Genomic DNA, 15,011 nt, shown 5'->3' on the forward strand with positions numbered 1-15,011 from the left:
GGAAAAAGAAAGATAGCGGCAATGTAGTAGTACTCTATTCTTGAAAAGCACAAGGCTAAGGACACATTAGGTTCTCCACTTCTTCAAAAATAGCACTTTATTCTTGACAAAGAAATCACAAGGTGTCAAATTTCTGAACTTATTCATAATGATTTAGAAAACAAGATTGATTTCGAAGTGCATGAAATGTTCTGTGATTCCATGTTTCTGTTGTAGGTTTTACTTTTGAATTTTTATTTTTATTTTTTTGCAGAATTTCTCCACTGATTCGATGTTGTAATTTTCAGTAAGTGATCCTTAAAATACAGAGATAAAATAGTACCCACAGTTGCAGGGTTACTTTAAAGATGAGAGTGCAGATGCAACACTCAGTGAAATTCGATATTGGCTCCTGCAAGAAGAATTGAATTTATTAGTATTGATTGCATTAGACATTATACTTTTTAAAAAAAACTGATAAATGGATTACCTCCGTTGATAGCACCTCAAACTTTGACTTTGTTATAGTCTCATACTCTCATACAAGAAAATGTACCTGTCCAACATAATTGTATAAGCTTATTTAAATGATAAGCATAAAACCTTGCACTAAAAATCATCACTAAGTGTGAAATTCTCATGCTCTAATGGGTAGTTTACTATATAAGACTCTCACTTAGTGGAGTTTGAGGAGAGTAGATATACACAACATTGCCACCATTAAGTGGAGAAGCAGTTTCCATGACCCATGTTCTAATGAAGCATCTAAACAATACAACTTCCAAACACGATAGGCAGCTTAAAAATAACAAAACGTTTTGGCATGGAAGAGCATAGGCAGCTTACAAAGGCTAAGCGCAACAATAACAAGTGCAACATAGAGAGAACATTGATATTTTCTCTTTCTTCCTTAGTTTTGTTTTTCAGGTTTTCATCATGGAAGATCCTTTACCCTCCAAAATGAATTTTTTAATAGGAGGACAATACATTGGCTCATTTTTTTAACTACAAATTTCTAAACATACCAGTTACAAATATGATGAATCAATAATTCAATCTTGGTTAAGATTCTTAGAGAAACATAAGACCAGAACTACTGAATTATTACTAGAAGCAGTCACCAATCCCAAAGAAAAAACCGTACAACCATTTATTATTCAAGTAACAATAAAAGGAACAGAAGTGAACCTACTTGAATCAGGGGTATGGACCTGTTGTAAATGGAGAAACTTCATTAGGCGAGTGCATGCGAGAATCCAAAAAATGCATTAGGGACAGAAGTGAACCTCATCAATCAACAGAATATTGAACCATCATTTACCTTCCCAAATTGATACTTTGTGTCCACCAATACGAGACCGTGTTCTAAAGTCACTTGCTGAAAATCAATAAAATGGAGAAGTCAAGCATGAACAAAGCAAGGGAAAAATAACTTATATTGGGTAAATCTGCTAGCTTTAATTTGAATGTCTGGGAAATGTATAGCCTATGTTGAAAGTGTGATATCACTAGCTAGAGTGAGAGGGCATTTCATTACTTCCTTTGCATTTCATTATTTTCTTTATTTCCAAAATTGACAATAACTTAGCCAAAGAATCTTATTACCTGTCCATATTCAAACAAGCTTAATGCTTTTGCACTAGCTTCTTCATAATCAGCTAGAGACATTAGTCCCCTTTCTATAATCTGCAAAGAAAATTCACAGAGAAAGTAAGAATTTGGTATAAAAAATTATATGAAAAGATTATCTATTTGTTTGAAGTCTATTATCACAAGGTCATTGTAAATGATAATACTAGGCATCATACCTCTTCTGGGATTACAGGAACATCATGGTCAGCAGCCTTGGTTGTTGGAGTGAGTATATCATGATAAACAAGAGAGTAAAAAATATTAAGAATGAGACACAAAAATAGAAATTTCACTGTCTGGAAGAACATTTCCACAATAGTTTTGAATCCCTTTATTGTTGAGTGTCCACAATGATGTATTAGGGACTGGGATATGTTGTCCTCAAGTATGTCTCGAAGTCTGTCCCTAACCAATCAAAATGAAACAAAAATAAATAAAATCACAAGTATTTAATTTTCTGACTAACATAATTGGTATAGGATAGACTTGAGACAACATATCTTTATCCGATGTGTTAGCACTTCCAGTCACATACCCTCTAGCTACAAAACAGTAACAATACAAAATGGATCAGCATCAATAAAGTCACTACTACATTGACCAAAGAAAAATTCTTGGTATTAGCAAATAACTCACCAACAAACTCCACTGGGAATACTGAACATTTCTTTGCTATTATGACATTTTTATCTGGAGCTTAAACAACAGCATTACAAGCTATGTGCTTAGTTCTTTCAAACCACCACAGACTTTTCTCATTAAGAACCTGCAAGCATGAGACCAAGCGATCAGATCATCAAATATCTTCACTCATGAAACAGGGTTTTAGTAAACCTCTGTCTATACTAGGTAGAAATAATTTTTCAACATCTTTTCTTTTTCATGAGAATGTTGGACGACAAGAAAATAGACTTCACCTAGTAAAAATGTAAATATTAGATCGGATGAGTTGATAGTTAAGATAAGATTAGAAATGAATGAATGCATTATGGCAAGATCGTATTTGAAATGGTTTGGAGATGTGTGGAGAATACCGATAGAAGTTCTAACAAACAAAAGTAGATAAAATTATAATATTTTGGAATTTGTTCTATTTGAATGTGATTCTGGTTCTGGACCTAGAGAGAGCATGGTAAGTGTGATCACTGGGAAGGGTTTAGATCAACGTAACGCATCATATTATGACACGTTGTTAAGCACAACGCTAGTGAGAGAGGAAATTCAAGGGAGTTTCACGTGACAATCTAGATTTTTGGGCTCACGAGAAATTTAGGTTTGGGTTCAATTCTTGTAACTGAATTTTTGATATCATCACTACTTTACGCGTATTTTGTGATAATAATTATAAAATTAAGGATAAAAAATGATGTTGATAAAGTGATAGATCAGTTAGCTCCAGAATATTTGCCTTTATAAACGCCCTCCCATATATATATGATTACTTTATAAAATAAGAAATAATAAAAAATATAAACAGCTTGGCAACTATATATATAAATGAAATGAAATCATCATTAGCATAACGCATCGCATAGCAGCGTCTTTCTCTTTTTCTCTGGCGTGTCGTACTACACTCACACTCTCTGAGATATTTCCCAAATCGATCGCATATTCCTAGGGTTTCATTTCTTCACCAACTTCCTCACCGATTCAATAGCAGGTTCAGATTTTATTTCTTCTAGATTCTTCCAACTCCTCTCTTTTGTTCTTCTTCTCCATTCTCTTTGCTATCGATTCACCTTATTTCTTCCGTATTCGAACACCAAACTTTTAGTTATGAAGGTTCGCTTCTTATTTTTCTTATTTTTCTTCTTTTTTACTCTAGCATATTCTGTTCGATCAATGATCATTTCAAATACTAAGTTCTTTCTTTTCGTTTATATGATGTGATGGCGCTTTTTGGCGCCACTCAGTTGTAAAAATAAGTGTAAAATAAAATTGCAGTTGATAAGAATATGAGTATATTCCTGAAATTAGAAAACGAATATTCTCTATTTTCACTGTAGAATTGGATATTTTAATCCCTGGGAATGTGATTATATGATAGTTTTTGTAATAGGTGTTAATATGAAGAAGAAAAGAAAAGGAACTGAGAATGAGGAATCCTCGAACCTGCCCGAGGTTTTTCATTCGGATCGTGGGTCGAATTTGAAATCACATTATTCTCTGGAAGATTGTTCCAGGCTGAAGAAGAGGTGTACAGAACATGTTGACATAAAGTCAGCTTCTGCTTCCAACAAAAGTCGGGTTGCAGGTATTGCAACTGCTCCGCCTTGCGGGACTTCATCGCTGATCACACCAGGAAGAGGGCTCAAGAGAAAGATAGGTTGCATTGGTGTGGCTACCCAGATGGGCAGGAAGAAGAAGATTGGGGATGATTATGTTACCGGAGCGAGGATCGGGCAAGGGAGGTATGGATCAGTTTGGTTGTGTCAGTCCAGGGTTGGTGGTGTGCAGTATGCGTGCAAGACACTGAGGAAGGGGGAGGAGACGGTTCACCGAGAGGTCGAGATAATGCAGCACTTGTCTGGGCATCCTGGGGTTGTGACTCTGCACGCTGTGTATGAAGAAGCTGACTGCTTTCATCTCGTGATGGAATTGTGCTCTGGTGGGCGATTGATTGATCAGATGTTTAAAGAGGGCCCATGTTCAGAACACCGAGCAGCCAATATACTCAAGGAAGTGATGTTGGTCATCAAGTATTGTCACGATATGGGAGTTGTCCACAGAGATATCAAACCTGAGAATATTCTGCTCACAGCATTGGGGAAAATAAAGCTTGCAGATTTTGGCCTGGCCATGAGAATTTCCGAGGGTAATATGTGAGACCTGTTTTAATGCCATTTTTGTCTAATATACATATATCATATTTGTAACTATCGTTATTGAATTGGGATTTGAATCTTGAATCTGAGTTATTTGATTTATATGAAGTTCAAAATAATTCAACATCCAAGTCATTATGAATTAAAAAATGGCAAAACCAAATTTCCAATTCTTGGACATGACCCGACCTGTCTTGTGCATGACCCGGCTGCCAGTTTGCAAAACAACAGAAAACCACACCTTAACCATATCTAGGTTGCATGCAATCCGACCTGTTTCTGTGTGTGACCTGACTGTTTGTCATTCACACAGAACAGCCACAAATCGCAATTTCATGTTGAAATCTTTGATACACACAATGCTGGTGTGATTTCAATTCAGTACAAGATCTTAATTGCCCCAGTCTTTTAATAAAATAGGTCTAAGTGATTTTTTGGATTGCATGTATTTCTTTCTTTTTTATTAGTGTATTCATTTTTTGTTATTTTCTATGACTCTGTACAGAGAAAAGCTTGTAGAAATTCATTGCAATGAGCTTTCAAGTGAAACACTTGTTAGCGTTATTCATTTTAGTTTACTAATGTTATTTTGGCCCTAAGACTAAAATTCGGAAAGTTTTCAGATGTCGTATCCCTTAAGTTTAATTTGTTCATCTGCCTTCAAGTAAAGTTGCTAGTGATCTAAGCACGAGAGACCCTGGTGAAAATGCTTGTCAGTTTGAACCCAACTATTCCAACTGTAGGGCTGCTTTGTTTGAGTTTTATATTTAATCATTTGAAAATATCAGTAATGCAACTTAGATGTGATTTTTCTATTAGCCTTTAATATATGACTCAATTATGTTGTTAGTGCATTGCCTCATTATATAGAAATTTGTATTATAGGTCAGAACTTGACGGGTCTGGCTGGAAGCCCTGCATATGTTGCTCCAGAAGTATTGTCGGGCAAATATTCTGAGAAGGTGGATATATGGAGTTCTGGAGTGCTCCTGCATGCTCTGTTGGTTGGCAGTCTTCCATTTAAAGGAGATTCGTTGGACGCAGTTTTTGAGGCTATTAAGAATGTCAACCTAGATTTCCAAACAGGGATGTGGGAATCAATATCTAAACCTGCACGAGATCTTGTTGGGAGAATGCTGACAAGGGATGTTTCAGCAAGGATAACAGCTGATGAAGTACTTAGTAAGTTTATGATAGATTATGAATATTCTAACTTGCATACTTTATCTTTCTTCAATGAGGCACACCCTAAAGACTTGCTCTAGTCCATCTCTTCTATCTGGTTGAAGCTTTGTCAGTTTGGTATATTTTTTAAAAGTTTTTAAGCTATTTGCATGTTAAAATAACACTATTTATTTCAATTTCAGGGCATCCATGGATATTGTTATACACAGAGAGTACACCAAAGATGCTGCCTGTTAAAACAAAATCGAAGCACCAAACTGGAGCTGCTTCCCACAAGTTTGCCCCTAGATTAAGAGGAAACATGATAGTTGATGGCTCCCTTGATAATTTTTCAAGCCAAGTTTCATTCTCTGAAAGTTGCAAATCAGAAGATCAGGATGATTGTGTATTCATTGATGCACTAGCCACTGCAATTTCACATGTGACAATATCTGAACCAAAGAGGAGCAAGTTGTGGGGTCCCTCAAGTCCAATAGATCAGCAAGGTTCATCTAACATGAAGGCTAACCTCTGTAAAGCATTTTGATCTACTGACAGGTTAACACCACACCCACCACTAACTCAACTGCTTTAAATGGGGACTTGGTTTTATAATTTACTTTCCCCAGCACACTTTACAGTTGTCAAAAGTGGATTACATATACTAACACCCAACATTGGGTTGACCTGGGCAACAACTTCTAGCCAAGTTAGTTTTTAGCGTGAGATCTCTGAATCTGATTGTAGTGTTTAATTTGCCTATTCCTTTACTCATTTAACCTAATAATGATTAACTGAGAAAACTCAGATAGTTGTGCAGAACTTGTAAATATAACTGGAACTCATGTTTTTGCTCTTGCTGAAGCATGGTTTTATATATAAATAAAAGACGTGATTTCACTAGTGAAAACTTGTGAACTTGTGTTATTTAGGAATTTTTGGGTAACATTCATTGGGAAGTTCTAATTCTGGAAACATGACTGCAGAAACAGATGTTCTTCTAATTGCTTCGCAGTAAGTGAAATGGAGGGTATACTTCACTCTGAATAATGTATAATTTTCTATGCACGTTTACGGGAGAAGGATTGGAAAAGCAATGAAATTTGGTATTCTCAATTGATTAAGGAATTGCTAAGGGTATTATTATAAATAAATTAGATTAGGAGGCAAAACACACAGATAGCTAAATGATGGATCAAGGAACTAAAAATGATTGAACAAAGAACTTGTTATCTAATAACCTTATTTTTACACTGAGGCTCACCCTCAAGTAGTTAACTAAGAATTCCACTTAAAAAAAGGTTGACCTCTCAATCATTATAAATGTTCTTTTTCGTTTGCACAATTCACAACAAGCAAGCCAAGTCCATCTACTTGGGTCCTTTCGAACGAGCTAAACACTTTCATACAGGGCCAAGTCATGAGCTGGGAAGAGAAAACGCTTTCACACTTTATGTACAATTGCTTACCTAATTTACACACGTGAAGACAAAACAAGCACTATGGAAACTATTAAGGAAGCAAATTACCCATCTATATTTTCCACATAAAATAACGCCTTTAACTCTGGCATATATTCAACAAACATAACTCGAGTGAGATAATATGTTCAGTATTTAACTCCAAAGGATTTTTTAGCTTTCCTTCACAACAAAAATCTCAGGCATCTTGCAGTTTCCAAAGAAGCTCTTAAGTGAAGTTTTTCAACCACAGAGCTGTGCAACAAACTCCAAAGTCCTCACTTCCTGGACATCTTGGACCAAAGGTACACTATGAAGAAACATACTAAGGCAAAAAGAATGACATGAATAATATGATTAGAACCGCTTTGGATGGCACTCTTGTTCAATCTTCTTAAATTGTTCTTTACCCCAGCTTGAGCCTTCATCATTTTCAGTTGCTGTAATGAAACAGATAAAACTAAAATGTCCAAAAACGGTACATAAAAATGACTTATTGCTGGGAAATCTCAACGGGCAACAAAACCAGCTAATTTTTTCTCCCTCTGCATGACTTTTTATAAAAAAGTTCAAAAATTCAAAATATAAATAGCAAGCAGTAAGTGCGAGACTGATGAGGAATTCAGGATATTTAATGTTGGGAACAAATTGGACACGAAAAACATTGATAAGGAATTAATGACTTGGACGGTCACTTGGAATAAGCAAAGAAAATGATGAGCATGCTCAATTCTTTAAGTTGGAAGAAGATTTACTAAACTTTATGGGTATTGAGGTTTAATCAGATTTAACACGGTTGGAACTAAATTTTATATTCAATACGGTTCAATCTCTCATTCAATTAAGATTATAAACTAGAATTGCTTTCAAGTTTGACCGGCGATCAGACTAACCGAACCTCCTAGTTAAGTCTAGTCCTCACAACATTAATATTTTAATAAAAAAACTCATCTTAGATTAAATGTATTCTACCAATAAAAATGTAATATCATACTGATTTTGCTAGTTCACATTACTTTTTAATGATTCCTAAATATATCTGGTACATTTAACCAATTGAATCAAACAAGAGTTTGGTTCAGTAATTTTTTGTCTTATCCCACTCAATAACAGTGTCATATAGGAATCATTGCCTTGGAATAAGGTTTGAGACACCAACTTAGAACAATTGATCCTCATTTCTTATATAAATTAATCACATCTAGTACATTTAACCAACTTGAAACTTTTAGATTTATCTCACGTTTTAAAATGCAAGATACTTGTTTAGGAAGGACAATATTTAAGTGACAAGTGTGATGTCACCTTAGTAGTTAAACAAAGATATTCAAGTGACAAGTATGATGTCACCTTAGTAGTTAAGGAGAGTCTGTTAACTTCATAAAAACTAAATGCATTTGTTTGCTAAGTGATGAGAGATAGTATAGGAAATTTTTAATATAATGGACATTTTCTTCTGAACTAGTTTAGTGAAGGGAAAAAGGGCCTTTATAATATTTCAAGATGTTTATGTCCAAAATAGTATATATAAAAGTTTATTTATAAATTAAAAAAGGGCAAAGAAATCACTCGCTTGTAATCCCTCATTATTATTACTTACCATAGACAAAGTACTCAAATTAAGTAATAATTGATGAACACAAATGATTGAATCAAATTTTAACTACAAATATAAGAAAACTTTAACTATATATTAGTTGTGTTAGGCACTATTAGTTAGGGACTCCTATTAAGTTAAATGTTTCCTCTTTATATTATAAAGTGTTTTTTTTCTCCCATCATCATCCTTCAAAAGTCTTAGAGGATAGATGTGAATGGATCTTGATCGTAACTTTAGAGGGGTAGGATTATAATTTATACATAACTAACATATGAAATTATTAGAATATATATAAATTTTAAGTGTAAAAATGAGTTATTTTCTCATGTTTGAATTCCCAAAAAACATGATAGAAAATTTAACATAACAAATCTATAAAGAAGTTACCAATATTTCTAAGCACAAAGAAATTCATTATCTCTTATAAACATTATATATATTTTAAACTCAGAAGAATAAAAAATTGAGCATAAAGTAAGTTTTTATGTCCTCTTAAATAGAGAATCAAAATAATGTATGTTTGAGATTGATAAAAATATAATATTTAAAATAAAATTGTAAAGAGAAAAATAAAAATAAAGATAGAGATAACAAAATTAAGAGCAACATACATACAGAATGGAATAACCCTACTAAAATAGATTAATCAAAAAATAGTTCACTAACAAAGAATAAGAACGCCCATGAATGGAATTTGATGCAACAAAAAAAATAAATCATAAGTAATCATGTCATAACTTCATAATCATATGATAATGTGCCTATGGAAAAAGTAATTGAAGAAAACCAATTTATAAAGAGTAAATATGACATTTTTAAGATGAAAAAATGGGTTTGAGTTGGAGAGTTATATGAAGCTATATCCTAGATAGGGGAGGAGAATGTGTCATGTGATACTAAAGAGAGTAAAGTTTGATAGAGGATGAGAGTTTTGAAGAGAATATTGAATTTTTTCTTGTCCAATAAAATGTATTGTTCTTTGAGAGAAAAATGTATGCACTGACAATATATAAATTTTATATATTGTCACTTCATCATCCCGCATTCATATCTAATCTTCATTAACTCTTTAAAAAAAAGTAATATAATTGAATGATGGATGATTTAGTGAATGTGTATAAATATTTATACTAACAATATGCATGCATAGATATTACACTCTTATGCTTAAGTTTTGTTGTTGAATGTTGAAATAAACCAAAAAATTATCTCTATAATAATTTTTTGAAATATTTGAGGGGGGCAACTGCCCCCACCTGTCCTAAGGAAGATACGCCCGTGATCATAGGCAATCCCACAACTACGTAAAATCTTTTTTTATACGCCTACGGTAACAAAATGTATTTCTTCAATACTACTTGACTATATATTACTATTTGCATATGATATAAATTATTTCTTGGTATAAGGAGATAAGTTATCTTACACGACTACTAAAATCATGACAAGTGTACTATTTAATCATTTTCCAAAAATATTTCTAAAACTAAATAAAATAGTATACATGTCATGTTTTTACTGGCTAGAGGAGGTAAATTATCTCCTAATATAAGATCATTATACTTTATTCTCATTATAATAAGCATATTGTTAGGTGAGATCATTATACTAAGTAAAAACAGGAAGCACTTCCAAAATCTCAAAACCTTATTAGTAAGAAGCATGTGATGACAACCTCCATGACTCAAGAATGGCATCATGCGGATCCTACGCGCTAAGAAAATCAATTGTGAATGGGAAAAGAGCATAAATACTTTGTTTTTCAGAACAAAGACAAAAGAAGAAAATTATTAATTGATAATGCACACGCTTATGGACATAGTTCACACCTCAATATTAATAATCTGTGGGTGTCTGAAAAAAGTGATATTAATTATAATTAAATGATTACCGTTTACTAACAATGCCAGAAAACACACGCATATACATATGCATATATAAATATATATAATAAATAAATAAGACAAAAGCTACTTACCCATTTAGCCAATTTCTTCTTCTTATTTGTTTCTAACCGTTAATTGGGAACACAGAAAATATAAGTAAATATACTTAACTTATCAAAATGATTACCAATTAATCAATTATGATTATTTATAAGAAAAAAATTTGCTACTTAAAAACGTAAATATGCATGACAAAGGAATGGATTTAAATTTGAATCTTAATAGATTAATGAAAAATCAGTCATGAATACATAAAAATTTGTTTTATATTTTAAATTATTTATTCATCTATATCCAAACTTAGTGTATGAATTTTAATTTACTAGTGAATACATTTTAATGAACTAGATATACTTCCAATTCATTTTATTTTTTAATTATAACTAAAAACAGTTTTGAAGGAAATAATCAGTTTAAAAATCATCAATAAAGTATTTTTAAAATCATTATTAAAAATTAGAAACACTTTTAAAAAATAATTTTTTAAACTTAATTTTTTTTTTAAATATTCTAGGAGCATGTGATATATAAAGTATTAAAATTTTTAACTAATATTTTATATATGAATTTAAGAATAGACTTTTAATATTAACTATGTCTATATATTATATAATTGATCTCAATTTAATTTAATAAAAAAATCAAGGTGAGGGTGAGAATTACTATAAGAAAGTAAGAATTGAGATACTTAATAAAATTAAAAAGGAAAAAACACTTATTGTCTATATTTGATTTTGGATGAATTGAATATTTATCTAATTGAATATATTCATATATATCGATGGGATATAATTGATCGACACAAATCTATTCATTATTAAAATTGTTCTTTTGATTATATTCATTTATATTTGTTAGTTCTAATGACAAAATTTAAATATATTTAGATGTATTTAATTTTTTTGAATTTGGATGAATGGTGGATGATAGATAATTTTACTATCTCTAAATGTAACGCTTTTAAGACAAAAGTAGTTTCACATTACTCGAATTTTCCACGTGCAGTCCAAGCCATAGACAGCACCAAACTTAGTAAACACTAAATAGACAAAATGGAATGAGAATCCTAGGTCAACACGTAAGAGGATATAAAGCTTGTTAATTTGTAACAATCTCCCACACGTACCTTTAGAATTGGAACTTCCTTATTACTCATAAATCCATTTATTAGTTGATTCATATTAACACAAGATGGAAATCATAAGGGAGAAAACGGTGAAAAAGCCAAGATTGTTATGCCTTCATGGGTTCCGAACAAGTGCAGAAATCCTCAAAAAACAGATAAACAAGTGGCCTCAATCCGTGTTAGATAAACTCGATCTAGTTTTTGTGGATGCCCCTTTTCCTTCCCAAGGCAAATCTGATGTTGAAGCCATTTTTGATCCTCCTTACTATGAATGGTTCCAGTTCAACAAGGTTTCTTCTCTTTTCTTTTCATTTGCTTTTTTCTTTCTCAATATGTATATATATTTTCCCACATGCTTCGTATCATAGTTAAGCTTACCATATTCAATATAAAAAGTGACCAAACCTATTATTTCGTATATACTTCATATATAGGTTTACGTTTTTTCATTTCATAATCATGTATCCCATTTAACTTGTTCATGTTGAATGTTTGTTGTGTTACAATAGGAATTTACGGAGTATACCAACTTTGATGAGTGCCTACATTACATAGAGGATTGCATGATTAAGCATGGTCCTTTTGATGGTCTTCTTGGTTTCTCACAGGTAAATTAATAATACAAGTATTGATTAGTTCCAGCATTATCTCTTAGTTTTTATATTTTATCTCTATACATATCTTCAAAAACTTATTTAAAAAATATAGAAAAAACTTAAAATTGTATTTTTTTTTTTCTTTTCTTTTATATCGATGATTAGAGATATAAGGATTTGACTGTTTTTGTAGGGGGCAATACTATCAGCAGCATTGCCAGGTTTACAGGAGAAGGTATTTGGTTAAATTCTTTTGAATTGTTATATCTATATATATATCATTTTTGCATGGTTTTTTAGAAGTAAAGATCTATACACTCTCATATATCATTCATCATTCATTAGTATTATTTTTTCTGAGGAGCGAATGATTATGGAAAATGAATAATAGATTAAAAGTGCATAATTTTTTTTTACACTGTGAATCTATATATCTTGTCCTCTTTTTAGAATTTAAAATAGAATGTATGTGCAGGGTGTAGCATTGACAAAGGTTGCCAAAGTGAAATTGTTGATAATAATAGGAGGGGCCATGTTTAATTCAGCTTCTGTGGCTGAGAAAGCATATTCATCCCCCATTACATGCCCCTCCCTTCACTTTATAGGTAACTCCTTAGCCTACTTTTAATTTATTACATTTTTGTTTTCATATTTGTGTAAGCATGCGTAATCTAGCCTAGGCAATTCACTCATTCACAACATTACTCATCTGAAATTATTCATGAGAAAGGGGAAAAAATAAGTGAATAAGGCAAACATATATCACACTTTTCCATTCACCAACATGAAATTGTTTTAGTGGTTACACTAAGCTAAACCACATGCATTAGGACAAGACCAAATGCTGATTTTCGATCTCAGAATATCATTTGTATTAATTTGAAAAGAATTAATCTCTCATGCAAATAACCGGAAAATCTTAGAAAAATCTTGGGATTACAGCCCGTCTTTAATGGATGAGAATCATCTCCAATATTAGATAGTCCTGGACGAGGATTGCAACATATGGAAAAATATATTTAACGATCATAAATTTTGTAGTTATTTTTTACTAAAAGAATTATCTTTCTCCTTAATGCAGGTGAGACAGATTTTTTGAGGCAATATTCGATGGAAATAACAGAATCCTGTGTTGAACCCGTGGTGGTTCATCATCCTAAAGGACACACAATACCAAGATTAGGTGCACTACTTAATCAGCTTTTATATATTTGTATCTGCTTTCTGTTTTTATTCTCATGCATGTGCTCACATATGTTATTTTTCATATTTTATTCATGTGATCTTAAACATGTTGTGTTGAGCTATTGATATGAATAATTTTCTCTTCTCCCTTTCAGATGATAAGAGCGTGGAGATCGTGATGAATTTCATTGATAAAATCCAAAAAGATGCCTGAAAGTTTCTATTTTCGCTTGAGAACAGTTTCTACATTCTAAGTTATACACATTTCTAATGAAAGGGAGAATACAATATGTATGCACTTTTAATCTAAAAATTTAGAATTCAATAATTATTAAATTTGAATGAGATGTAATAGAGTGACAGTGTCAATACATAAATCTTTTTCTCGGGAAGGAATGGGTATAACCAGTGTTGTTAAAACTGTACTGATTATCAAACTGGTCAGGGTACTAGTATAGTGATACAGTGGTTCAGTAATTAAACCGCATGTTGGTTTACTAGACATACCTACTTATATTTATATATATATAAACCTATAACAAAAATTTCCAAATAGGTAGATACTCAAACTTATAATCCATATTTATAATCTACTCAAAATTCACATAAATAAACTAACAACTTTAAGTCTTTAACAAATTCAAAGTCTAAATTAAAAAACATATATCAATCCAAAAGTATCAATTAACAACCACAAATATAAATAAATGACATAACTTCACAATTCACTCTATAAAACAAATAAATTTAGAGTTTTAACATTTAATATCAAGGAGTCAAAGTTATCTTATATGAATATTATATTTTTCTACCAAATCCTATCTTCAGACACTACTCCAAGATTATACAAATGTCATTGAGATTACATACGAATGTTAGGAACCAAAATATGTAATCTAAGTATGCTTTGGAAGCATGTGCCTTGAAATGTTGAAGAAGAGTTGGAAAGATAGGTCACGTTGTAATGAGTTTTTAAGTTTTTTTTTAAAAAAAAAATATGTGTGTATAAACCAACCGGTTTAATAAAATACCGGCCGGTTCACCGGTTTTGAACGATTTTTACCGATTTTTTACCGATTTTGATCAATTTTTGATCGGTTTTGACCGATTTTGATACTTGGTCGGTTCAACACCTGTACCGTACCGGTTAAGGGCCCACTTCACCGGTTTTCTGGTTGAACCGGCCGATATAATACAGTTTTTATAACTATGGTATAATGCTTTCTTAATAAAGTGATTTGGGACATAATTTTTTTAGCGCTTACACACATAGCATGAAAAGTTACTATAAAGATACTGCTTGTAAAACTCTGCACAGCGAGACTGATATATGAAACACTAACCTCTCTCTTATAGTACTCTAACTCCCAACACCACCCACTGCTCCTGCCAAGTGCCAACTATACTTGTCGGCTTCATTGTTTGCTATTTTGTACGGTAGATTCTGCATTCTGCATCTCTCACCATTATTTTATCAACCATCATATCATTATTGATA

The 15,011-nt window shown here is 32.1% G+C and overlaps 3 protein-coding genes and 1 long non-coding RNA gene across 4 annotated transcripts; 2 read left to right on the forward strand and 2 right to left on the reverse strand.

Moving 5' to 3' along the window:
* LOC109356473 lies at positions 186 to 1,211 on the reverse strand. Its single transcript, XR_002108734.1, has 3 exons — positions 1,172 to 1,211; positions 470 to 535; positions 186 to 391 (listed from the first exon to the last, which is right to left on the reverse strand). It is a non-coding gene; the product is annotated as an uncharacterized LOC109356473 (long non-coding RNA).
* LOC109356317 (phosphoribosylaminoimidazole-succinocarboxamide synthase, chloroplastic-like) lies at positions 1,274 to 2,024 on the reverse strand. Its single transcript, XM_019599644.1, has 3 exons — positions 1,788 to 2,024; positions 1,585 to 1,665; positions 1,274 to 1,357 (listed from the first exon to the last, which is right to left on the reverse strand). The coding sequence occupies exons 1-3, from the start codon at positions 1,917 to 1,919 to the stop codon at positions 1,274 to 1,276; spliced, it is 297 nt and encodes a 98-aa protein (XP_019455189.1). The 5' UTR covers positions 1,920 to 2,024.
* Positions 3,118 to 6,513, forward strand: LOC109357532 (serine/threonine-protein kinase PEPKR2-like). The gene is made up of 4 exons (XM_019601536.1): positions 3,118 to 3,271; positions 3,671 to 4,426; positions 5,322 to 5,618; positions 5,804 to 6,513. The coding sequence occupies exons 2-4, from the start codon at positions 3,679 to 3,681 to the stop codon at positions 6,145 to 6,147; spliced, it is 1,389 nt and encodes a 462-aa protein (XP_019457081.1). The 5' UTR covers positions 3,118 to 3,271; positions 3,671 to 3,678; the 3' UTR covers positions 6,148 to 6,513.
* Positions 11,708 to 13,831, forward strand: LOC109356367 (esterase AGAP003155-like). The gene is made up of 6 exons (XM_019599691.1): positions 11,708 to 12,022; positions 12,242 to 12,340; positions 12,522 to 12,563; positions 12,804 to 12,933; positions 13,410 to 13,511; positions 13,669 to 13,831. Exons 1-6 carry the CDS (start codon positions 11,798 to 11,800, stop codon positions 13,725 to 13,727), a joined length of 657 nt encoding a protein of 218 aa, XP_019455236.1. The 5' UTR covers positions 11,708 to 11,797; the 3' UTR covers positions 13,728 to 13,831.

The sequence above is a fragment of the Lupinus angustifolius genome, chromosome LG09, assembly GCF_001865875.1.
Source record: "Lupinus angustifolius cultivar Tanjil chromosome LG09, LupAngTanjil_v1.0, whole genome shotgun sequence".
Taxonomy (NCBI): domain Eukaryota; kingdom Viridiplantae; phylum Streptophyta; class Magnoliopsida; order Fabales; family Fabaceae; genus Lupinus; species Lupinus angustifolius.